A 27,787-nucleotide genomic window follows, 5' to 3' on the forward strand; every position below is an offset into this window, starting at 1 on the left:
GTTTGTTGTGCTTAACAAGCACATATCTAAGAGCTTTGCAGATGCTTATGTTTATAAATAGTATCTGTGGATCAAGAAAGTCTATGTAAACTCATAATATATATTTCAAGGGTCAGCATTAAAAATAATGTTTCTATTCCTTTTCTAGCTAATATTATTTGCTGAGGATAAGTGTAGAAATGCAGTCATAGAAAGATAGCAATAATAAAAGGCCTTCCTTCTCAGGTTAGGAAAAATACTGTCAACAATCAAGTACTTCTTATTCAAGGAATGAATTTAACCCTCATGTTACAAGGGTTGAAAACTGATGATCTGAGGCATTGTAAAATGTGTAAACATTAAAATAAGAGTAACAGGACGGACTTGATCTACTGCATGTTTATGGGTGTGGTGTTTGTTTCTTTTAATATTTCCCCAATGACAATAAGTATTTTAATTATATTGTTAAACATTTTATTTCTGTGATCCTAATCAGTTAAAAAAATAAAAAAATAATAAAAAAAAACCCTTCAACCTAAAAAAATATAGTTTTAAATCAAGTCTGTATAAGCCATTTGACATAGGACAATGCTCCACATACCATTATTTTGAGTAGATAAGAATATATTGAGTCATGCAAAGTTGTTATTTGAGAGGTGTTACGTTTATACCTGATATTTGCTTCATACATACTGAAAGGGTGTGGGAAACCAGTCAGGGATGGTCATTCAAATGAACCTTTTGGAACATTCTGCTACCTAATCTGTGAAATCTAGAAAGCTGCAAAGAGTTAATGCTGTGAGTAATCATTGTAGAGAGAGAAGTTTGATCCTTTTATTGGTCTACATTTAGGCTACATTTTCTACTTCTCTTCCTTAAAGCTGTCTGTGGCAACTGTAAAATTCATCCAAACCATCAGCTGAAGTCAGCAACATGTCTTTTAAAAAACAAGCACTTTTCAGAGATGTATAATCTTTAAATAAATTAAAATTATTTTGAATTATATTTAAAGAAAAAAAGGAAAATAAAGTATTGCTCTGACATCATCTTCACAAAATTCTACATCATCCCAGGGAAATACCTTTGCTAAAACATTTGTTGGATGCTTTGGATTTCATTTTTCAGCTAACTCAGTTACCCACTTCTCTAGACATATGTTTAGTGTCTAATCCTCTATGGATGCTTTCATTGCTGTTTGTTTGCAGTGTATCAAATCCAGTTTTATGTTAAGTAGATGGGTTGCTGATTTGCCAGCATGCCATTCTGGATCGGGCATTTATGAATTGTTTTTAAGCAGCAAAGTGGACAATGAAAGCTTTATATCAGGTCCCTAATTAGGAGTAATCATTCTTGTTAAACTTTGGTAAAGAGCTGTAGTATGCAGTGAATGTAAAGTATTCATTCCTAGGACATTTTTTTTTTCCTACACTTTAGTACATTTTGTCAAATAGTCTTATGCTGCTTGTTATTTATGTTCCTATTGCAGATTGAGAATGTTGATGTCTGCCTTAGCTTTCTGGCAGCCAGAGGCGTAAATGTCCAAGGTCTTTCTGCAGAAGGTAAGAGAAATAGATCATCAGAACAAATAACTGGATTTTTTTTTCTGAAAACTAATCTTTTTAATAGAAATGATTTGTTACTCTATACCAAACTGTAGTTGTCTTGAACAGAATTCAAATACTGATTACTGAAAAGGAGTGAGAGAAAACTTTAATTTTCTGTTGAAATTAAACCAAGAAGTTCAGTATATTTACAAAAGTTAAGGTAACCTTTATTAATCTTTTCATGTTATCGCCACAATGTCAGGTACAGATTTTCCCAACTAAACATTTTGTCTTGTTCATGTATGGGTTTCAAAACAACAAACATAGATTTAAGAATCTTGCTCAGATAAATAAACCCAGGGAAGACTGTTTGAGAGCATTTATTATCAGTAGTTGTGTTGTCAGGATGCATCTGAAATGTATTGCATAACTGTCATGGGTTGTATTAAGTGAAAGAGCGAATGGTCTTACTGCTTATATTATAGCTCTTTTTATTGGCTTTATTAAGTTAGTGCCTGAAGCAGTTATGAGTAATCGATATATCAACTCAAGTATCAATTGTCTTAATATGTAATGTTTGCTAAATTAATGTAGAATTAAGTCAAGTGGTTATTTTATTTTATAGCATAGTAAAATGTATACAGACATTTGTCCTGTAAAGGATTAAGCACTTCTGCAGGGTTCTCTGCACCATAGAAATCCCTTTGAATTCTGTGGCAGCTGAAGCCAGTAGGTGTTACCAAGGCACAATCCCATGTATTTATTTTGCACGTGGCAAAGCTAAGAGATAGAAAATATTTTTTTTTTAAGAGATGGCAATTTCCATTTATTTTTACAAGATAACGTGAATAAAAATTGTGAATGCTAGCTAGTGGTTGATTTTAAAATTAACTCATCATTGTAATCTTCTACCACCTTCCCCTTTCTAGTACCTCTGGTGGAAGCATAACACAGCCATGATACGTGCTGTCTTTTCTCTGTAGTTGTCTAATTATGGAAAACTCCTTATCTGATAAAAAGGAATCTCTGTATATAATTGAAGATATGTCGATGCGTGAGAATACTGAATATTTACATACTGCCATTCATCTCAAAGTTATTTAGAACTCAATTTTTATAGTGAAGCCTATTTTTACTTGCATACAAAACAGGAATCAAATGTATGAATAGCATGAATTTATTTCATGACAGTACTCTTCGTTGTTTGATACCATGGCACAAAACGACATTCTTTTTCTCTGTACTTCATTAAATCAAAATTGGAGTGCATTCTGTAATACATGCCTTTATACGTACCTTTGTTTTGCTTTGGAAAACCACTTTTAAAAAGATGTAAGATTCAACTGCTTGTCATTAAGTGCAGATACTACTAAAAGCAGTAATCTTATGCAGTTTTAAATGCAAAGGCTATTTTTAAAAACTTTTATTAAGACAGAATTTTAACACGGCAGACCTTGAGTTCTGAAGTAACATTAAAACCAGTTTTGTTGTTTATCAGTTGATATTGACTCTGGAGTAGATCTTCTAATATCTTTGTAGTGATGTTACTGCAAACCGGCACAGAAACATGACCCTTAAATGTGCTATTTTGAACACGTACCATTTTGAACATTACAATTTCATTGAGAAGGACTTGAGAAAAACTGCTATGTTGTTCTTAATGTTAAGTTATCAGTTTATCTTCCTAGTGTTTTTTCATCACATTTATGTTTAAAATCCGTGAAGTTCAGAAACAGGTATGGCTGTTTCTTGTAATAGGCTTTGGTAAATGTGTCTTACTACTATTGGACACATATTAATGCATTTTGCAGACAGTTTCCCAAACAGAAAACTATGATCTTAACAAAGATTAAAGATTTCAAATCCAATTTCCCACCTCATTTAACACTTGAGCAAGGAATTCTAGAACAAAAGGTGTTTTTAAATCTTGATAGCAAAATCTCTACTGGAGAGCCCAATTGATAAATAATAAACTAGTTTCAACATAGAAAAATTGTTCCTCTCCTCTTTCCTGCAAATATTTAGTAGACATGATAATTTTTTGGAGGTTTATGTTTTAAGATAAATCTTCCAACTGTAGCTGGTTTAAAACCAGGGAAGCATAAGCGCAACATTGATCACATTCTCCTTTAGAAATAGTAACACACACACAAAAAAGATGAAATTATAAGATAAAAATATACGCATGCGATTTAATGAACAAGAGACTATTTTTCGTGAGCATTACATGATACAAAATGGTAAGAATAAATAAATTAATATCTGGTACAGAACTAGAAAAGCTTGAAGAATGGTAGTTACATCTTTTGTTCTGTCTTATTTTTTAAAATATAATTTTAAATAAAAGCTTTCTTGATCTTCCTTGGTGATGATCTTCCTTGACAGTGGTTTAACTGCGAAAGTCATTATTCATTAAACAGCTTCCTAATTCTGAGAAAGTTCTTCTGCATGTTGCTGATGATCTCGTGAGGAATCAGAGATCTTACTGCATCTTCATAGGGAACAAGAGCAAGTATACATCAAACAGATTTCCATTTTGCAAAGTACATTAGAGTGTTCAGAATTGCTTGCTCTTGCTGAACAGAGTGAGAGCCTAAGGGCTTTAGTGTTTGATGGCCTATTCACATATGCACCAGAATTTCACCTGTGGAAAGGAAATGAATATGATTTAAAGAACATTAATATTACAGTGTTTGTTTATAAACTTTTTAAACATTTATTAGGAAAGACTGTGTAGCACATAAAACTCAATCTTTGTTTTTGCAGGGAAGATAGAAAGATTGAAATGTTGCATGTTAGGTTACAAGGCTATCAGCCTAATGAAAACCTTACAGAAGAAGCCCGGTGCCAAAGAAAATTAATAATGAAGTTATGAACAGACCTAAGTGCTGCAGATAATTTCATTAAGGCCCCCTGAGGCTTCTTTTTTGACATGGAGATCCTTTATGAGCAAAGAATAACATTAGCCTTTTGAAACCCTCATCTCAGACTGCGCAAAGAGAAAGGAGTGGGAGGCTTAAGGATTCTACTCTGAGACAACAAAATTTCATATGGAAAGCTATTTTAGCCACAAGTGAAAGCTGTCGTTTTGAAGTCTTTGGTATAAGCAGAGTGAAATAGAAAACTAGAAAATCATGTAACTGGAAAGTTCAAAGATGTAATAACGAATCTTATGGTCACCTCTTTTCATTGGTATTTTCCATTAATCTGCTTCTCTTGTGTTCCTTGCTAATTCTTGTGAATGCATATGTACGTGTCCACAAGACTGCTGACATCTCCTCTTTCCGCTTTTTGTAGAAGTCATTGCTTACTGACAATGGGCAAAGAAGTTGCCCAAGAAGCCAGAAGATAAATTTAAAGCCACTAGTAAGAAAGGATGTTTACCTAAAGCCAGAAAAACTGAGATTTTACTAGCTGTTCTTGCCTCTCTGCTTCCCAAGAATTCTTGTACTGAGTTGAGGCTGTGTATTGTATTTATTTTCAAATATATGTTGTTTAATGTTAGCTTTACTCTTCTTTATGACCATGCACATGTGTTTCATCATGAGGACATTACGGAGATGTGTTTCGTGCAACAACAGCACATAAATAAGCAAAGACTATAACAAACAATAAAATATCAATGACACCTGGCATGTCTCTCATAGTAGAGAGAAATGCAGAAGAGTATAAATATATGTAGGTTTGCTTACATGGATGTTTGAGTATAAAACTTATACAAAACCGAAACTCTAAAACCACTGTGTTTTCACTTCTTTTTCTTTTTTTTTTAATATAGAAATAAGGAATGGAAATTTGAAAGCCATTTTAGGGCTCTTTTTCAGTTTGTCTCGATACAAACAGCAGCAACATCATCAGCAACAGTACTACCAGTCTTTGGTGGAGCTACAACAGCAAGTCCCTTCATCTCCAGCAGAAATCAGCCAGTCCAAAACACAAGATATGCAGTCGAGGTAGGTTTAAAAATTTAATTTTCTTATGTGTAAAAGCATTTTATTTTGTCTGTTCGAAAGGAGAAGTTTTTGTGGAAAAATAGGTCACTTACAAGAGACTTAAGTAGTATTTTATTTATTATTATTATTTTTGTAGCAGCTATTTTTGTATAAATGTAGTAACACAATATTTTATGTGTTTGTTTGGTATTAAGCTTGTATTTCTTGAGAATAAAGCTAGAGTGAGAGAGGAGAATCTCCCCAATTAAATTTAGCTTAAATTCTAGTTAATTTTAAGGCATTTTTGCACTTTGATTCTGCAGTCATTTATCCAGTAAGAGCTTGTTAGTACACGCTCCTGTTTCCCTCATATACCCAGTTGCACGTCTGAACGAATGATTTCAAATGCTTAGCAAAATACACAGGGAAAAGGCACAATTAATAGTTTCATTTGTTCTAAACTCTTTTTGTTCCCATGCATTCTGTTTTTGAGTACCTAATTCTATTTGAATAGCTTTTAAAAGGAGAAGAAATGATCTTAATCCATTTTCTTCTTTTAAGGGGTCAAATTAAGATTTAGTTAGGAAAGCAAAAAATTTGGTGGCATCTTTAATGATTGAAATATGTTCCTCTCAGATTGAAGCTGTACAAATATTTGGAGAAGGTAGTTTCCTACTGGCCTGACAAAAGAATCAACTTTAAACAAGTATCTATTTAAATCAAAAGAGTATTAGCAAATTATACTTTACTGAGCAAGAAAAAAAGCTGTTCACACATAAGACTATAGAAAGTGAATTCCTAGTGAAAAACTTTAATACTTGTTTCATTTATTATTTTCTTGTTTGAAAGTTTCCGTGTGCTTCATGAATGATTGTCTGGAACGTGATAAATCAATGATTAGAAGTATCAGTGTGCAGTAATTAAATTTTGATTCTTGGGTCCGTTTGCATCTAAAATACTCTTTCATGTTTACGATAAACAGACTTATTCTACAGTTGGAAAAGCCTTTTGCTCTCCAAAATAATAGAAAACTTTGCTTTGAAACTGAGAGTGTTGCAAAAATAAATCTATAGGAGAATGCTGCCAGTGGCATTTTAATTACCTCATTTGATGCAAAAATTAGGATACACTTGCGTTTGCCTTAGACATTATAATATGGAATGCATATTTTACTGCTTCTGAAAATTCATCTCGTTGAATGCTTTTTTTTTTTTTTCTGTGAAGTATGTAATTAGGATGTAATCTAAGGAATTATGGCATCATTCTGGAAGAATCTGAGCACTCTGAACACTTTCTGAAGTTGATTTTCTGCTTTCTCTAGGGTGTTTAGGAGGAAATAACATCTTGTTATTCAGAAGGTTGATATTTTTCTATTATAAAGATATTTTGAATGTAGGTCTAGAAGTGCTCACCGCTGTAATCAATAGAGTTAAGGGCTTGGTTAGCTGTATGCAGATAGTTCTGGTTATTGGGATTTGTTTAGAATTTAGTAAAACTGAAACATCTCCTGCTATTCTAATTCAGCCATGGTGTATTTTTTATTAAAAATAGCTATCGTGTTCCTTTATGCATCACTTCTGTCGTAAGGAATTCTGTCCTGAAAAGCAGTTTATCATTTGGAAGACAACTAGGACACTAGTTCTTTGTCTGCTCAGGAGTGGTCATCGCTGAGGGGATGAATTTATATAAAGCTTTCCTTTCATTATAATTTCGCAAGATCTCATGGTTCTTCAGTGCCTATTTCTGCTTTTCTCCTTTGCTATGTTTAAACATACTTCATTATGAAGAAAGGCAGTCTTTCTGCATCCAGAATCTCAGCTTTCATGACTTCCTTAAGTGACATCCTAGACTGATTTAGCAGAATTTCTGCTTTCATCAATGTGAATTAGACCTCCTACTTTAATGCTGGGAGCCTAAGATTGTCTCATTCCTTTATATGTCCGTACATGTTATTTATAGCTATTTATATTTCAACTACATTTTTTTCTTTGTAAAAAAGTACACCAAGATTAATAATGTCTTTCTTATTTCCTACCTGTAAACTGAAAGCAAGAATTTGTTTGCTTTCACATATACATATTTTGAATATTTCTCACCGCAAACTTCTGTACTGAGTGAATATGGTTTTCTCTATCCCCTTATTTGTCCATAAAGACTGTTAAGATAAAGAAGGATCTTTCTAAAAGGTGTCTATTTGAATGATTTCTATCTTCTATTGCAAATATTTTTAGTATTCTGAGCTGCTAGCAGAACAAGGAAGAGAACTTCAAAACAAAGAGAAATATAGATTTTTACATCAGTTTTTTCTTTCATTTGTCATTGCTTTGAAGTAATGCTAGGAAATGAGCATACGGTAACATGTCCACCTCTAAGAAGGTACTACTGCATTTGAAAAATATGATTTCCACAGACGTGTATATGAAAGTATCTGTTGATTTGATCTTCATCTGGGGGACCTAGCAACTCTTCTTTTCACAGCAGTCATCTTATTTAACTCAACTTGTTATTTTTTCCCTTAAAAAAGAATTCGGAAAATAATTCAACATTATTTGCTAAAAAGCTTTTTAGTTTTAAGATGGTCATGAGTAAGAAGGTTTCATTTTGAAGGAAGCCAGAATATGAAATTAATGACTCCTTTTATGGTATTAATCTTGCCTTTTGCCTACATTTTTCTGTCTAAAATATGGACAAGTAGCATACATGACTCCCAAGAATAACTTCTGTGATACAATTTCTTTCATGGCAACTGTGTCTTAACATTAATTACAGAGGGAAATAGAAGACCTTTAAATGTCCCTTCCAAACCAAAATATTCTGCAATTCTATGAGTGACTGATTTACAGAGTAGGATTTCCTAATCTAGAAAGTCTTTATGAACTGATGATTGATGGTAATAAATTGTCTTAAAGATTACTACTAATTTATCATTTAGCAACAACTCTATTTACTAGTCTGTTGCAGTTCTGAATGTACCCTTAAAAAATCTAAATATGTTCTCTCTTCTAACATTTTTCTATTGTGAAAAGATCTGATGTAGAAAACTTAAGGCAGCAAATGCTCATGATGTATACGTTGTGAAAATATTTGGTAAATGCACGTAATAGAGATTCCTTTCCATTAATTTGTTACATAGTCCTTCATTATCTAGCACTAGTTCTTTAGAATTTTCCAGAGGAACAAGTAAAATCATCTTATTAGTATGGCAGAAGTGAGGTAGTTAATACAGCAGCCAGTGCCTCAACGGCACATTCGTGTTCAGTAACAGTAAATTTCTTTGAAGCTAATTTGAGTAGATTTTAAAATGCATTGTGAAAATTATCTACTTATACCTGTGGGTAGATGGCAGCACAGCACACTTTAGATGCTACTTTTTATTTCTAACTGAAACATTCCATACTTCTACTGTGTTAGACCAATCAAATCTTTTTGAAGCATTATATACATTTCAGAGTGCTTGGTGTGTACCTGTTTGTATGTGTGTACACAAATAATACCAAAATATATACACTGACAAAGGTAGATGCATTTTACAGGGTTTTTCTTAAAAAATAAAAATAAAAAATTAGTAATCAATCACATCTCATGTTGTAATTTAAGTCTTTGAAAATATGTCTTTATAATTGCAGTTAATTTAGGCTAGATTATTTTCTGTGTAAAGTTTTCTGTGGCAGGCTCCTGACAAAGATATCTAGAGTTGTTCAGTGTGGCAACACTTTAGCATCCCTGGTCCCGTGTAATCTATCCCTAACAAAACTCAAAATTTTGAAAATTGTATACACAGAAAGGAGCAAGATTCTGAATGTGAAAGGGTATCATTGTCCTATGTAATTCTAGGGACGATAGCTAAATATCAAAATAAATTTAAAGAGAATGAAGAAAGTTGATTTATGGTAAGTGGAATTTCATTTCAAAGAATATGCTTTATTTATGGTAGATTGTAACTTTGTACCACCAAGTATAAAATCTCTTTAAGTCATTTAGCAATTAATGGAAAAGTCTGTGGTAAATAATAAATGGTAATCCAAGAAAGAGAACGGTTTTAGATGGGATTTCTGATTTCTTTTTATCCTAAAATTTCCTACGTTCTTTTATGACTAACTGGGAATTGAATATTTCAGAATCCAAGATAGACACTTCACTATTTAGTTATGGCTTTGTTGCTGCTTTGAGATTTGGTTAAAAAATACATTGCTGGTGGCCTTATTTATATCTGTCAGTACAGATACATGACAACAATGGTTACATTATATTTTTATGCTTCACTTTGCTGGTGGATTCTATTATCACAGCAATACATCTAAACTTTCTGCAGTGATGATCTTTCAACCACCCAGATACTAAGAGAAAACACATGTGGATGAAAGAAGTTCTGTCTCATTTATGGATTAGGCAGTAACTGGTTTCAGTAAGCTGTCAGCAAAATTCCAGAAGACGGACAAACTATTTTATCACGTACAGGAATGATGAACACAGCTTGAGGTCCAGATGGATTTTGTTAAATTTGTTATATTAAAAGAGCACCCTGGTTTTCCTAAGAGCATAAACAAAGTTAGGTAGCTGATTTCTATAGGCAGTTGCATATATAACTAATGTAATGTACTTGGTTTCATGTTGCCTACTTCTTAGATGTACTAGGGAAAAAATGAAGCATACTGAACACACAGCTTGTGCTGTATGAAACACAGTAATGCAAATGTAGTGGTTATGATTATGAATTTAAATAGATCTGTGCCAGAATACTGGCAATCCATATGCCAATCTTGGTTCCACCACTGTCAATTTAGAAAAAGGCCTTTGTTTCAGTGTTCTTGAGGTTTAAAATATAGCCTTAATAGTCTGCACCAAGTGCATCACATTGGCATAGGCTAAAAAATGAAAGTCATGTGTCTTGGTTAATGAAAGGCAAAGGAATGAACCACGCCTCTTCTCTGTCTTAAGCTCTTGCCATTTGCCATGGCTTTGTTTTAATGAAGAAAACTAGGTATGCTGCTCCTGCTTTTTCACTAAATAATCACTGTTTAATGTCTGAAAAGCAGACAAATTAGAAAAAGGTTTATTTCTTCTTTATTTTTTTCTAGTAGAGATCTGAACAAGCTATTAGCCATATCTGATGTATTTTTATTTGTCTGGGAGATAATGCAGAATGAACTGCATTACTTAGTGTGATTGCAAAGGGGTGCGTGGCAGCTGACTTTCAAATGGACCTTTGGGATTTCATTTTGCTTTAATTGAGCTTCCTTTGACAATCAGGTTTCACCCCATTTCATTCTGCTCCTTAAAGATACAATCATTACAGTCCTTACAGTTGCCAATGAAAGGAAATTCTGATGCCTTAACAGAACAGGGCATGAAGTTCATCCTTCTTGTCCTGAACACAGCCCATGTAACTAAACTATGTGGTATCTCTGCATACCATTTATATCAGTTAACTGTGTACCTAAGCAAATAGGTTAGATGTAACAATGTTGGATTGCATAAATCAGAGATTTGTTCTTGTATATAGTTTACCAGGTTATCCTCTTGCACTCTTTTTTTTTTTTTTATGTCACATAAGTATCAAATTACTTCACACAGTTTACATAACTCTCACATACATGCTGGAGATCATTACAATTTGGGGAGTTCTCTAGGCTATATCCATGATATGTTGACGAAGAAGCACATAAAAAAATACGCCTTCATTGTCTCCTAACTATTAATATTTCTGTCACAGTTTCATTAGCAAGTTTTGATTTTTTTTTCTGAAATGGCTATATTTTGAAACAACAGGCAAAGAAACATGAACATTATTTGTAGTTTTGTAATACGGTTTCCTGTTGCATTTGAACAACTTAGAAATTACTGTGCTCAAAAGGATTACTTTTTGATGACGGCGAACGATGTTCCTTTCTGATAACCTTCACTGGAAAAGACAGACAATGCAATAGCAACAATATATTTTTCATAGATTTCTTCCCTGTAGCCCACCCTCTCTAAGATAAGTAATGTTAAAGCTTAACATAAGGAAAGAAAATTTCTTTTGAAAGGGAGTTTCAATTTCCAAAAGAAATAGTCTCTTTGATAGCTATAATATACCACCTACTAGAGAGGAAATAGAACAATGTAAATTATAAAATATTTCATATCCTCGTAATAGCTTTTCAGATTTCCTTAAATGTTTCATCTCTTATTTAAACTTTTTGCTATTGACCTCTCCAAAACTGCTGATATGTTTCCCCTTCCTACCAGTCTTTGGACGGGTTCCTGAAAACCCTGTCCTTTGTTGGTCATGTTATTTATTATGTTCTGCAGTTCTTTCTTCTGTGTGAAGTATCTGCATATAGTGATATATAGTTGATTTCTCCTGTTAATAGATTACCTCTTCCACCTGCTCAAGGATGATACCTCTCTTCTTCTGTCTGCACTTCAAAATGAAACTGTTGTCCTTTCTTCTTGTCCTTGCAGTTTTCAAAATAATGTTTTAATTCACTTTAGTGATGATTTTCATTTTGTGCACTTCAGATACTTTCACCGTCATGTTTTTCTCCTTTGCCTCTCATCACTAGAGGCGTCACTCTCATTACTTTTTATATTTCAATTTTGATGTACTTTGGCCATAATTTTCCTGTAGAACTTAATGGGAATTCTTCCATTTATCTTAACATCAGGATCTACCTTTTTATATATTTCGTTTTGAAGGAACCTTAGAATACAGTTATTTTCCTTTCAGATATTCTTTGCTGCTCTGCCCTCCTTGTCCATACAGATTCATTCATTCTTCAGCAGAATTTATTTTCAGAGAATCAGAAGTTTTGTCCATGAATGCTTTTCCAGATCTGACACCTATTTAATTCTGATGGCTTGCAAGCATTTGTGTGTATGGCAATTATAATTAAAATAAATATAGCATGCAGTGGGAGGCATAGTGATTTATTATGGTCTTCATTCTTTCTTTTGTCCTATGATTTATTTTATTACCTATTCTGAAGCAAAATGTTTTTTATTTTGATTTGATCCTCAATAGATTCCTTGTTGGCAGTGTACAACTTGATCTTTCACTTGTATTCCTTTTAGTCATAGTTTTATGTTTGTACTGCTACTTTTTTTTGCTACAGTCAGTCCTTTTTATCCATTTATCTCTCTTAATATTTTCACAGACTGTGCTGCAAATGGGATATTCTACATATTGTTGTTTAGATATCAGTTAATAAAAGAACAGTACTCTTTGCAGCAGCTATGGATATGATGAGTTTCTCTCTTCTCTTCACCGACAAAAAAAAAGAAACGCCAAAAACCAACCAGAATTGTAGGTGGTGTTATTTAATGGATTAAAATATTAAAATATAAGTGGGAAGATGAGCTTACTTTATATTTAAAATTCACTACACTTAAAACAGAAGTGTTAGCAACTTAGGAAAATTGTTTATGTATGTATTTGGTTTAGGTATGCATTTTTGAAAATATTTACAGGAATGTAGCTAAAATGTTGATATAAATTTTTGTGATTTCTTCATATTGCATAGATCGTAACTATGTTATGGTGAATGGGGAGACCCCAAAAATACTTTAAGTAAGAACAGCCTTAATTCCTTGTTAATTGGTTGATTGATGCAGGTTTATAGGAACCCCAACCATTCTATAGGATGTGTTGATGAATGTGATTTTTTTTGGAAATCTGTGAAAAAGTTCAAAAGACAATTCTTTTAGATTTAAAAGAGTGACCATCTCAGACTTTGTGGTACACCCTTTTTCACTCCCTTTCACAGAAAACTTTGTTTCAGTCTTATTCTGTTAATAATGACATACGTTGCTGTGTAGATCATCTGATGTATTCTTATTCAAGATCAAAAGTAGCATAGAGATAGGGTCATAAAAGGTAAAATTATCCCTAAGAGTGTGGTCTTAGTTCTGGTAGCACAGTGTTGCTTGATTTGTTCAGAAAAACCAGTGGCTTTTAAAAGATTGCATTGCTTGAGGCAAATTACATGTCCGGTTGTATACATTAATTAAGTTGCACGTTTTTTACTAAGTTGTCATCCTTTTGGGTTCTTGTAACAGTGCAATTTCACATATTCTTTCACTGAATAACTGCACTACAAATACTACTTGGGCCAAGGTGGGAAAGATATAGTTGTTGTGGTAGATGACTAGTTCTTGTTACAAATCACTGTGCACTGTAAGAACATATATATAGATGCACAAGTGAGTTATCTGAGTTTTGGTTTATGAACTATGAGCATGGAAGTATTGAAAACACAGTTTTACTTCAGTATCCAAGACTGAATCAGATGCAGACAGATTTCTTGTATAAGATCCTAGAATTTAAAAGAGCAGAAGGGAAAGATATCCAGTTAATACAAAACAGATCATAGAATCATAGAATGGCTTAGATTTGGAGGGGCCATAAAGATCATCCAGTTTCAGCCCCCCGCCATGGGTAGTGTTGCCAACACTATATCAAGCTGACTGGTTTATTTTGGTATTGCACAAGTTAAACTAGGTTAATGCATCCAAACATAAGCCATCTGCTTCTTTCTTGTCTACTATTTACAGTTGGGCATGCTTATTAACATATGTGTTAATGTTCATTGAATTGAAAGGGACTTTAAAGACCATATAGTTTCAAACCCTCTGCTGTGGGCAGGGCTGCCATCCACTGGATCAGGCTGCCTGGGGCCCCATCCAACCTGGCCTTGAACACCTCCAGGGATGGGGCATCCACAGGGGCAGTAGAGGTTGAACATTCCTGACAATATTCTGTTACATTTTGTTGCCATGTGACAGATGGCAGTAGAGGGACAGTCTGAAAAAATGGTTTCTGAAATGGAAGTGCGTGTGGAGCAAAGGTGTGCCATTGAATTCCTTCATATGGAAAAAATGGCACCAAATGGCATTCACTGACACTTTGAACATTTATGGAGACCAAACAGTGGATGGTGAGCACAGTCTAGTGGTAGGTGGTACATTTCAGCAATGGTGACAGTGATGTGAAAGACAACCCACATTCTGGATGACTGTACGGTTTTTTATGAGCATGGCATACAGGCTCTTGCTCATCACTGGTGAAAATGCATAGCTAATGGTGGTGACTGTTGAAATACAGTGTAGCTGAGAATTTCCTCTGTCAAATAGTGTTCTTGCACTATTTGTATCTGCTGTAGTTTCCATGGAAATAAATAGGAGGCATTACTTTCAGAGCGACCTCCTAGTATATATAAACATATTATTTTACTAGAGCTGGGCTAAAATAGCAGAAGAAATATCAGAAATATACTGTTCTTTGAAAAGTAAGTTTGTTGGTTTTCTCCTCAGTCTTCCTCTGCTGTTCTTTTGAGGAATAGGGGATATTTTCATTCCCAGACTGTTTGGAGAACAGTGAGGAGCCTGTGGCATCTCTCCAGGCAGGCTTGGGATTTGGAATCAGGTGAACCTTAGAATATTCTATCTTGTGCTTTCTACCAGTCAGACTGATGAGAAGTATGCAGCCAAGGAGTTTGAGAGCAAGAGAGAGAGTTAACACTGATTACAGCACAATCAAGATCTTCTAAGAACCATTCTCCATTTATTTTAACTATTTTTTAATTATATTTTTGTATTTTTTGTTAACTATTTTTTCTTTTATTTTTATTAGAATGATTCATCCATTTAAAAAAATCTTGGAAGCTCTGGAGTGCAGTCACCCTAGTGATATATAAATATACTTGATAAGATCAACAGCATATAAAATCCAAGTACACCAGTAAGATAGAACTTTGATTATATACTGCGGACCCCTTTGCTTTTCTTTCTGGCTTTAACAGATCACATAGCTGTCATTTCAGAACCATCATACAGCTCAACATTATAGGAAAATGGCTACACAGTTGTGACAGAGTGATGTAATGTGATCCTTTTGATCTTTCAAGACTGTTAATGAAAAGTAAGTGATATGCAGGCTGACACTGCTTGGGTTACCTTTTTTAGAAGGCAGTTAAAATATTTTATTTGAATCAGTTTGATTCATACTCTCTATCTAGGTTTTTACAAGATACATCATTCAACTTTACATGCTGTGCACTCTTTCAAGGAGCTGCTTCTTTCCTGCTATACAACGCTATTTGTGCAACAAAAACAATTTCTGGCAGTTTAGTCCAGTATCTAGCAGTCACTTGTCTTCCCGCTTCATCTTCTTTGTTCTTATATGCCCATTTTAGTTGAATATTTCTCTTCACTTTCTGCAGGATGATGTTTAAGAACATTTAGTATTGTAGCTGATGTGGACTTCCTAGATTGCCTACATCTTTCAGGACCATTTCTTAAACCCTAGTATTCTGCCTGTGGCTGCATGCCCTCATTCGGCTGCCTGTGTGGGTGCATCACTCATGGTGCATTGCTCCCCAAAGTGACCAACTGTGCTGCACAGCCACTGATTGTGGTATAGCTCTGGGGTTTTCCATTAGCACTTCAGGGGCACCTCTCTCTTAACATCTGCATTGCTTCCTTCTCAGTACTTCCTCAGATAACTCTGTGACAAATTGTCTTTCTGGACTGTCTCAGCATGTTTATTCCATTTTCTCACAGTTTATCACCAAGGACCAGCTCTGTCATTTCATCTCTGTTGTGGTGATTAGTGCTTTTCTGGGGTGTGAGAGAAAACATGAGGGCTTGTTTTCCACCTGGAAGCCAGTTTGAAGAGTCTTCTTTCTAAGATTTTGGGATCAGATGTGTTTATAACATATTGCCTCTTCTGAGCAGGATTTGCTTAAGCAGGAGAATCTGTGTGGTCATTCTCCATGCACTAGGTAGAAGAGAATTGCTAAGCATGAAACCAGAGGCCAGCTGGCTTGTTCCTGTTCCAGATTCAGGCTGTGCTGGCCCCAGGATGGCAATGCTGAGCCCCAGCTCTGGGCTTTTCCCCTGGGAGCAGCGGGATTTCCTGCACACTCTGCAGATGGGGCTGGTCTCCTCCACAGTCCATATGCCCCCTTCATGCCAGCGTACCAAGGCTGGGCTTTGCGGGCAGCTTCTGTGGCTGCTCCAAGGAGTTGAAGCTGTGACTGTATCAGGGAAGGCTGCTGATGGGAGTATTATGGCAGTGGAAAGGGTTTTGGGAGTGGACAGATGAAAACTAGGAACATTCCATTTTCTAGCCTTTTGGTAAATAAACCGTTCCTTGTCCTAAATGCTATGATGTTAAAATTTCTGCTGTTTGGATTGTTAACATGCATCTGTGCCGCTTGAATGCAGGAATATATTTATTATGCCTTTGAGTATCTATAAGCATTAAAAAAAATTACAGCTTTGAGCAAAACAGGTTTATTTTCCTTGCTGCCAGATGTTACCCACTGATAGGTATCAGGCAGGATGAAGGGCAGCAGGTAAATATTTTATACACCCACAATAGCTCTATGGTGACTGGACTTCAGAAATGTTGCAGTTCACATTTGTAACAGAGAGGACAGCAGTTGGAAAACAGACATCTGTGCCAGGCTTCAATGGGTTCAGCACATCAAGTGCTAATTGAGAAGGAAGAACTGAAGTCGTTAGGAGCTTGATACACTTATTTTTTGAGCTGCTAAAATTCTCTTTTTCTCTTTCATTTGACACATTGCTTTGAAAAATAAATTTAGCCAGTCACAATACTGATATACTGCATTGACAAATCCATCAATTCCTTTCAGTACTGTCTGTAAAAATGGAATAAAGTCAACAGGAAGATTCGTGAATTTGCTAGTGGATGGAGTCCCAGGAAAGAGATTTTTCTGGGAATCATTTCCAGATAGATGCTTCATTTACTCATTAAAAAGTAAACAAAATAAAATGTGCTGTCACTCTGTGGGCTTTTTTGTCGGTAACTCAGCAACGTCACTGTGATTGAGTGATTTGAGTAGATTCTGGCTCCATTGGAGTAACACTGTTTGAGGTAGAAAAACCTACCAGGCACCATGGCAAGGCAGAACCTTCAGCTCTTCAGCCACTGGTTGAGATGCATCCTATTCACTCTGCTTTTCCAGCTCACTGTCCATGTTGATTGTACTGTGTATCATTATACTTTCTACAACATAGATGCTCTAAGGTTTAATTTGACATTCCATTTTTCCCACGAACTTCTGAGTTGAGTCAATGCAGATAAATGGCTAGCCATTGCTTGATTCCTTCATTTTAATGTTTAGTGTGTAGAAAAAAAAAACACCCAAGTGGAAGAACTTACCAAAAGATGGGCTGATAATTCAAGCACAAATTTAACAACTTCGGTAAAGCATCATATATCATATTTGTATCATATGTCTTGGCACTAAGAAAAAATGGCTGCAAATGAAATACGAAGTGATGTACTAATGACTATATAATAGGAAAAATATACACTGTAATTATAACGATATTCTAAATGTTTTACAATTCCCACGGAAGTTATAGTCATATGAAAGAGCACTTTGTCAGCATTACTGTAAAGATATGTCAGAGATTTGATTTTACCATCTTAACACTGAAGTACTCTCCCTTTTTCATTTTTCATTGCGTGCATGTGCATTTTGTAACTGGCAGGCACAGAGGCAATGTTGAAACCTTTACTGTGGTATAAGTTTGTAAAGTAACAGTAAAGTAATCATGCAGCACATTCAAGTGTTGCTTTGTCCCTTGATTTGTGACTTTGCTGTGCTCCTCTTCAGAGCGGCCGTGCCTGTATGGGAAGACTTTTCTTCTGTGAGGACTTTTCCCCTCTGTTCTACGCTAAGCCTATCCACTTCAGTGGGCCAGCAAAATTTCTTAACATTTTTCTGGTAAAATCAGCATCGCTAGGCATTTCTTGTAAGTGCTGCCAGTCTATCAAGATGGAACTAAATACTGTGGTTTCTACCACTACTCAGAGGGATTACAAGAAGATGCAGAACTGTAAGAGACTGATTGTCCGAGCTTCTGCTTACTCAGTTCTCTGTCACTTTCTGAAGAATGCAAGGAATTTGATTTTGTGACTGCATTTGACTCTGCCCTTAGGCAGTTTGGCTCCCACATGGTGCACCTGCTTATTGTATCTGAAATTACTAGGCAGGAGGACTTCCCTTCACTATACCTTTGACTCATCCCCTGTTGCTGCATCAATCTGCTGTTTAGTGAAGATATGTTGCAGAGTGTTAAAAGGAATGTATAGTTTTTAGCCCTGTAGCACAGCATATTTTCTGTTGCAGATATACCACTTGGATGTCTTAATAGACTAAGGTGCATTTTCCTACGAAATTTAACAGTGAATCTAAGTACATGTGTTGGCTTTCCTAATGGAGCCTCTGATTCAGTGCCTGGGTGATGTATCACATACATGAACTGTGCTGCCATAACGTTAATGAAAGTTATGATGGAATTCTCTTTCTGTATAGTTCTGCTGTCAGGAGGGTTGCCTTTAGTAGGAATTCTTCTGAGTCCACAGTAGGTCTGGTACAGAAAATCTCTTCCTACCTGCCAGACTGCAAACCCAGTCAATTTGCTGGAGGGGCTAATAGCTGTATATTCATCTTTCATACTTTTTGTGGGTGTAAAAACACAGGCACAAACTGTTGAAGTGCTCTTTGCACAGCAGAGCTAGCGTTCAGTCGCTGTCCCCGAATTATTGATTCCTAAAATAATATCTATAAAATAAGACAAGATATAGCAATATCCATTATTTCATAATCTGTGCATTGCATCTTTCATAAAAATCTGCATATTGCATTACTTCATATTTTTGCCAGTTGATTTGTATTTTCTCTCCATGTTCAATTTACATTCATTAACTCATAGTTTGCTGGTAAGTGTGTTCTTTCTATACATGTTCAAAGAAATCCTTTAATTCAATTTCTCTGTTTCTTCTCATACAGTCTCACAGCCAGATATGCAACTCAGTCTAATCACAGTGGAATTGCAACCAGTCAAAAAAAGGCTTCTAGGTCAGTTAAATATCTCTAATTTATTGCTTGTAAGCGATACTCAAGCGAGTCAATGTCCATTGGTATTTTATCCTTTGGACGTAAGTGGACATTAATCAATGTGTATTGATGTTACGCGTGCAAACTTCGCAACAATGAGCTTTGCAACAGGAAAGCCTTGTATGGACTGGAAGGAGCTGATTTGTACTGTATATTAGTAATATTTCTGGTTTATATGTATCCTGCATCTTTGTATCCTGCATGTAAAATACCAGATGGAGGGTTAGTTGGTGATTTTAGTGCTCTCTATTCTCCGGCTCAAATTCTTACTTCAGTCTTAAGCAAAAAACATTTGGGAGTCCCACCCAGTTCCCAATAGATGTTTGACATGTATCATAAACCTACCTGAGAGGTTCATAGAGCCAAGTTCATGCAGAAGCAAAACAGAGCAGTAAAAAGCACTTTCAAGAGTTCTGTTCCTTCAAGCGTAGGCCCTGCACAGTCCCTGCTAGCAAGATGCTTTGTTTTGGCTGTGAATTTGATAGAGCTGTGTGCAGAAGCTGCCCTGATTCTGACCTCATCTATACTTAAAGCATTATGAGCACCACGAGCACTAAAATCTACAAGCTGGGTTGCAGAAGAAAGAAGCTAAGATCTAAAGCTTACTCTTTTTTTGTGGCGCGTAATTAATGTGTTCATTAATCATACTTTTGCTGGGCAGTTCATTGGTGAGAACAATGAACTATAAGTTGCGTAATCTACAATAAAGATTTCATTTTGCAGCATAGTGCACTAACATGATTTGAGTTGCTGGCGATAGCTTGGAGTGAGCTATACCACGGTCCGGTTGCTTTGCACCTGCGTTTATAGGTCTTCTGTTTTCCTTACTGCTGATGCTCCTGTCTTGTCCGCATTCAACATGTCGGGGTTAACAGTTTAATGTCTAATACTTTAAATCTGTGGCAGTGTTTCCGAAGGCTGTTCAGAGGTATGTGACTTGTCCCTTATTTGTTGTTCTCCTCTTTGCATTTCCTTAGCTGCTTAACATGATTCTGCAAGAGCAATTTAAAACCTGAATTCAATTAAAAGAGACAGCAAATGAGGTAAACTGGAAAGTGTGTAGAGCAAATGACCTCATGTATAATGTGCTTACTGTGGCAAGTTCTCGAATTCTGGCATGCAGAATATATGCATAACTATTTCATATTTTAACAGAACAGATGAGTTTCCAGTGTTGCACATGCCTTTTCATTGCTTTTTTCATTACCTTTGACAAACGATCTCAGGGCTCTCGCTGCCTGTCAAATTAGGGTAATGAGAAGGAGCAAATGGATTTTTAAGTTTGTTTTAGTGCATTCTTCAGGGAGCAGAAGATCACTAGAATTCATGGGTCACAGTAAAGGTTAGCGCACGTACAGCTGCAGAGCAGAGACAGTCTGCTGCAGGCTTGGCACAGACAAGCAGGGCAGGCTGGTGGCCAGGAGGAGTCATAAAAAATAACGGCTGGATTAGCTCTCTGAGGCTTAAATTGGTAAAGGAAGACAACATGGAGCTGTTTACACGTGTCGGCTCGTGAAAACAAAATTTGAATCTTTCTGTTGTACTAGCATAGTCAACATAAAAAAAAGTTTAGAAGGAATCTAGCATTTTGTAATTCATTGTAATATGATTTTTTTTCTCCCTTCTCATGTTGTTTCATCATATAGTGTAACATAATTCAATAACTCTGACATAATTTGCATCTACATTATTAAAATCATCATATCATTGCACTAAATGAAAAACAGACGATAGATATTCCTCTCCCATGGTTAAAGTGTCTTTCCAATTTAAGCATTTCATTTTGTCTGTCAGAGAACCAAAGCGGAAAGAAGTGGAGTGACCCGCAAAGATGCTGCAGAAAGTTTGATGCAAGGATGTGTTAAAGAATCTTTCAGGAAAGAGCAGATTCAGACAGGAAACAGTGCAGGCTTACACTTGCTGGGGGTATCAGTCTGCATGCTTTTTCCTTTGCATAGCCACCCTGTAAGGTTCAGATGGTGGCAGCAAACACTAACAAATGAACTGTACAACCTACATTGTATACTTGTATCAAAAAGGCACATGTTCTTCTGTAGCATGTAGGTAAAACATTTATTTTTCAATACTTTAATTTGAAATTATAATCTCACAAGACTAGAGAGGTAGAATTGCTAAAGACAATAGCCTTCTGGAAAATAACCAAATAAGAAAACTAAAATACCAACTTTTGTGCTAAATGCAGCTGTGGAGCATTGAGTACAGTTAGAGAAATGAAATATGTCTCAGTTTTATATATCTTTGTGTTTTAATCAATTTATGTAAAATTTACTCTTCAAAAGTAGCTTATTGAAATACAAGTTGATGCTGCACTTTAATGGTCTGTTAAGGTGAATCTGTTTTAGCAATGTTAATGGCAAATGCAAAGCATCTTCTTACATGTCTTGTGAATCTAGAAAGCATCTTTTTCTCTTCTGTGTGCATAAAGATAAGCTTTTATTTTCATTTGTTGAGTCTACCCAATTTGAATCCTCTTGTTCATTGTTGCTTACATAGAATCATTGGTTTTGGTCATTGGTTTTGAGTTCTGGTCTGATATTTGCATACCGCCTCTTCTATGTGTTGCATTGCACACAACGAACCAGTTTCTGATTATACTTCTAGGCTTCCAGGACCCTCAAGAGTGCCAGCTGCAGGCAGCAGTGCCAAAGTTCAGGGAGCTTCTAATTTAAATCGGAGAAGCCAGAGCTTTAACAGCATTGACAAAAACAAGCCTCCACAATATGCAAACGGAAATGAAAAAGGTAAGTGATTAATGTTAGTCAACTTACTCTACTGAAGTAATACACAATGTGAAAAAAAATAGCACCTATTCACAAGGGTCAAAGAAATGAATATAATACTTAGACTTGTCGAGGAGGCATTATGGAGACAGCCCTCTGAATTAGGACTTGTGATTGAGTTGGGGTAAAATTGAAGAATGGAAACCTTTCAAGATGTCACTGTGGTATTTCATCCCTCTTTATGGAAAAGTCCTTGAATGATACTTTTGAAGGAAAAAAAATCCATATTGCTTGCCTATAAACTTTGTCCATGTTCAAGTCCACTCATACCCATAGGAAGGCTGCCATGTTTTTCATGAGAACTTTGCATCTGAGCCTCTAAAGGAGATGAATGTTACATTTAGATGAGAATATCACATATGTCTATTGTTTCAGGAGCTTACCTAGTGTATATATCAGTCTGAACAGAGCACTGGAAAGTAGGTCAAATGTAATGAAATTATCAGGGATTTGAATTCAATGGTCATGTTTTATTGCCTTCTTTAACCACGATTGCCTGTTTTGCAAACAAACTTCCCTTGGTCTTTCCATTTCATCAGTCCTCTGATGCTATTTTCCTGGAAAATGTGCCTCTTCAGGCTTTATCTCAGAAATAATAATGTAAAAATTCAGCCTTCAGAGTTGTGTAACTAATCCAGTCCTCCCCTTCTTTCTCCCTCTGTGTAATGAACAACATTTTATTCATATCTCTGGGTTAGAATACAGTTGAAAATGATACAATATACATAGTACCCATTTGCATCCTTGGGGTCTGTGGGAGGAACAAGTATGCAGTGAATGTTCTTCATCCAAGCAACAGGCAGCTATCCAGATTTTTTTTTTTTTTACAAAATTCTGATGAACACAGTTTGCCCCTAGCTGTATTTGAAGATATAAAACCATCCTTTCAATAGTTACTTCTTTATTTTTACTATCAGAGTTGAATGTTTTAGATAGTTTTGAAGCGCAATTTATTTTATTAAGGACTTGTTTATGGCAAGACACGCAGACTAAAACTAAAAAGAGATCAGAGAATAAACTGAGCAGACACTGTATAGTTCACAAATACGATAGTGAAGTTATGAAGTAGGAGATGTGGCCGCTCGAGTGAAGGTATGTACAGATGTTCAGGTTTTAGAATTACTTCGTAATGTTGACATAAGTTTTCTATTGAAATATGTGAAAGAGTGAAATGATTCAAGGTATGGCATGCTTGTAGCTATTAGTACTCTTAGTTCATTAGTTGAAAACAGTCTTTGAACTGCTAAGGTTTACATTGCATTGCACATTTACATGGCTTTTTTCATGATAGATTTCATTGCTTACTCATTTCTTCACAGCAGGGGATGAGAACCTTGACGAGATTTTTAGTGAAGTCATCACTTGCAAGAAGGGTGGCTTTGTTTGTATACAATCATTCAATTCTTTTTACATGATATAGAAAATTTAATGTTTCATAACTGTATTAAATATTGCATTTTAGATGTTTCTATCTGCTTTTTTTTCTTCCTTTGAAAACAGCAAAATGGATGGAGGAACATTGATTTTGCATGCAAATATAAGCTGAATACAAGTTTTACAATATGTGTATAAAGAAAATGTTAGAGAAAATGACTGCTGCTCATGCAAGAATAGCTATTTGGTTTTTGTTTTGTTTTGTTTTGTTTTTTATAATACCCGAAAAGAACGCATGGGAATCTATATTTCAGTTTACCTAACTAGAAAAGTAGTTGTAGCATGCTTTTTAAAAAATAAAATGATTAAAATGGCTATATTTTAAAAATATTACAATGAATCTTCCATGTTTTCCCAATTTTTTTAAGTACTTGAGAATGTTCTGTGTTTTTGAAGATTTTTTTCTGAAACACACCTGAACCCTCACAGTAGCAGTATTAATAACAAATGTCTCTTTAAAAAAAAAACAAACAAGTGGCACTATACCTTGAAAAAATTATCTTTCCTTGCATTCCAGCACACACGGTAAGCCTAGTATTTTAATTTTTGCTTCTACTATAGATACTTCTGTAGCAAGACAACTTTAACAGCTTATAATGGACATACAGTCCATATACACTAATTTCTGAGACTTGGATCATGTAGCAAATAAACAGCGATTCTGCATTAGTGCTGCATAAACCAAAGCAGCAAACGGGATGATTTGCATTATGTAAATAGACAATAGAACCAGGGACCTACAGACCTCTTCAAAGTCAGACCACTTTTGGTATTGTTTATTTTTGCTGCTGTACAACTTCCTGTATGTGCTATAACGAGATCTGAGAAAAGATATACAACATAAGGGTTTTTTGATCCAGTTATAAGTAATACTTGAAATTTGTTCTCGTACTACACAGTTTTCAGCTCAGTCACAGTAAGGAATGAATGGATATACTGGCAAAGACATAAAAGAGAGTTAAAGTAGTCCAAAATAAGATGTGATAGGTGTCTGTTATATAGTGTGTCATTATTTAGTAGGTTATTTAATGTTATCTCTTCTGAATGTTGCTTAGTGAGTAGTTTATTCCTCATGAAAGCCAAAGTCTCCTAAGTGAGAGCAGTTTTGCTGCTCATTCAGTGCAGTCCAGTTTTCACCTATAGACATAATCTACTGCCATGGCATAGGTAACATTATGTTGTAGTGATTAAATCAGGAAAAAGGGATGAACCAAAATGATGAAGATGTCCTGAGCTGAAACTCACTGGTGGAACTGTAGTTAGTTGAGTCTTTTCTTTTTTTGCCCTGGACTTTACAGCTTTTGGATGGATTCCAAAGACGTTTTCCGGGTGACATCACATCTATCTCTTTTGGATTTAGTAAAATTCAGACGAAAAGAAAACTGTGGAAATGAAACTCTTTGAAAAAACTAATGGTCCACATAGATAATAAGGCAGATATCTGTGGCATTTTGAGACTAACAACAAAATAATTCAAAGCAAATTTAATATAAAAAAAAGACAAATATTTACACTTAAGAGCTTAGGAACACAGTCTCTGAATACTAATTAGGACCTTCATGTCACCAAGTTTAATTGCCTACCTTTACAGTACAAAATGTTGTTTGTATATTGTCCCAAGTCCATTTCAAGGCTTTTTGGTTATTTTGTTCATAAAGACTCTGGGAAATGCTGCTCTAGATCCCCATTTTCTGATGGCTGCAGATCATTAATCTGTGGCCAGTATGTGCACTCACTGCTAATTTGTTAACGTGTGCTCTGGTGCATGTATGCTGCCAGTGATCCCTGGCGGCGTTCTCCTCCTGTTCTGATAAGGGATGGCTGCTTTCTCTGGTTGGAATGTGATAGCTGAACTGGCTGAACTCACCGGTCAGAGCTCCCATTCTGTCAGGCATCCTTACAGCTACCCCTTACAGCTCTTCCATTTTCTGTTAACCTTTCTGGTGTGAGTGACTAACATTGAGTGCTCTGATCTGGGCACGTAGCATAGCAGTATTAATAAGCCTGCTGGAAACTCTGTGCCTGCGCCAGTATACCTGGAAAATCACTGCCTGGCTATGCTGCAGCTGAGAGCTGTTGCCTCAGAGCTCTTGTCTTCTCCACCAGCACCAAATACAGCAAAGGTCAAGGATGAGAAAGCAGAGGAGGATGATTGTATATTGGGTTCTGGAACCAATTTCACTTTCTGCAGTGCACAACTAAGGGGTTGCAGTTCTGCTTTCCTGAAGGAGAGCTCTGCAGCACAGAGCTCTCAGGCAGAACGCACCAGAAGTTGATTATGCCTTTCAATAATAAAGGAATGGCACCATATACAGAAGCCCATCTCCTTGTAAAATTTAGTTTAGATGAATATGAAATCTTTGTCATAGTTTGTATTATCAAAAGCACCACAAGGTGGGGACAGATTTCATATAATCACCAACTAGAGCTAAATCCAATTGCTCAGAAAGCAATGAAGGAGGTATAGCTTCGAGTCATACGTTTAGACTAGGAGGGGATAATAAATCTTTCTATTCCACATCTTTAATCCTACATGCAAATTCTCACTATTTCTTGATAGTGTGCAGTGGAAACTTTAGATTTAATATTAAAGGCAAGTTCTCTGTACCTTTTGATACTATGGTTTGTGACATAGGGATCAAATAAAAACCTGTGATTCTGGAACCTGTGTGTGTTACACATGTGGCAGAACAAGCTGGTGGTGAAACAGTGAATAACTTCTCTTTTTACATTTTTTTTTCCCATTAAATATTATATAGCAGGAAATATGGCAAGGCTTGTACTCTACCTTATAATCAGGACACTCTTTTTCAGTAAAACTAACAGCCTGAAGCCATACAAGTATGACAGAGTCATTCAAGAAAATGCAACAACATCCTGCTGTGCACAGATTGTTACATGTATTCTTCATTAACTTTGCAAATACTTCAGGTGAATTTTCAACTGCAATACCACTGGGATAGCTAAAGACCCCAATCCTCCTGTGTAATGAAGGCATGTTTAGTGGAAGGCAATGCATGTGTGCAAGAAGGTCCTTGTGCACACCCAGTCCTAGGCTATCAGCCATAGGGCTGATCCCTGATATAAATTAAAGAAGCCTGAGGGCTGCATTAATATGTAACAGCTGTTGTTTGCCCCAGGCTCTCTTCCAGGGTCTGAGGCTTACCAGAAAACAGCAGGGGCCCAGCCACAGTTCCTGCCTTGGTCATGGAGTGGGGAACAGTTCTGCAGCAGCACAGTGAAGCAGCTCTGTATGCATGGTGCTGCCTGGAGCTGGGGAAATAACCCATCACCTCACCTCTCCCAAAAAATGCTCTGAGGCCACTCATGTCACTTAATGTTTTACTGCCAACCAACTAGACCCAGCATTCAAAAGGTTCTCAGAACAATCTGTGCAATTCATTTGGTGCTGTGGAGTTTGCGTATTGGGCTGAGGGCACATAAAATTCTCAAGGCAGATGGCATTTAAGACATCTGTGGAAGGTGGAAATCACTGGGTTTCTGGAGTGCAATTAGTGATAGTGTTAGTCAAGCAAGGGCTGTTATATTTCTATTGTGTCAGTTTTGCTTGGATTTTTATTTATTTATTTTTTAAACCAAAACCTTTTTACATTCTATTTAGATAAGTAGATTTTGTTATGTGTGCATTCTATGTGTTAAAGAAAAAGCGGTTCTTCTCCCAAGATGCTCAAAATCCCCCTTTTCCTGTATTATTGACCTTAAAACTTCTAGGTGGGTAGTCTAATCCATACTATGGCCTAAGGGCTGAGACTGCGAAAATGGAAATTGCGCACAACTTCAAACTCTGTGCTGAAGGCAGATATGTCCTTTCTGTCCTCATCTGCTGTATTATTTAGACAGGGGAGCCACAGGGTATGACTTTGTCTTCTTATGTAAGTAAAACATCAAGCATAGTTTTTCTACTATATGAACTGTATTTTCATTACATGTTTTGTAGTCTTTCTAGTAGCACGAGTTTTACTATAGTACAGACAGACTTATGCTTAATTCAGCCAGAGCCCCAAGTGTGATTAGCAAACCAAGACTAAGGGAAAAGGTGTTGTATGCTGAAATAGCTTTGTGCCACCTATCTGATTACCATTACTACTTCATTTTTCTGATGCTCCAGAGTAATAGTTTTGGAAATGGGAGCTTCTTACAGAAGAGCTCAACCCTTCCAT

General features: G+C 35.9%; 1 protein-coding gene across 8 annotated transcripts in view; it reads left to right on the plus strand.

Annotated features, from left to right (window-relative positions):
* NAV3 (neuron navigator 3) overlaps positions 1-27,787 on the plus strand; it is a 265,107-nt gene that overhangs the window by 103,225 nt on the left and 134,095 nt on the right. For 7 of the 8 annotated variants that reach the window (XM_021385228.1, XM_021385230.1, XM_021385232.1 and 4 more), the window contains exons 4-7: positions 1,466-1,538; positions 5,302-5,476; positions 19,264-19,332; positions 21,994-22,133. In XM_021385228.1, the coding sequence (XP_021240903.1) occupies positions 1,466-1,538; positions 5,302-5,476; positions 19,264-19,332; positions 21,994-22,133 (457 nt within the window). The remainder of the gene's footprint in view (positions 1-1,465; positions 1,539-5,301; positions 5,477-19,263; positions 19,333-21,993; positions 22,134-27,787) is intronic. The other variant, XM_021385231.1, reaches the window with a different exon arrangement.

Source organism: Numida meleagris, chromosome 1 (assembly GCF_002078875.1).
Source record: "Numida meleagris isolate 19003 breed g44 Domestic line chromosome 1, NumMel1.0, whole genome shotgun sequence".
Lineage (NCBI taxonomy): Eukaryota > Metazoa > Chordata > Aves > Galliformes > Numididae > Numida > Numida meleagris.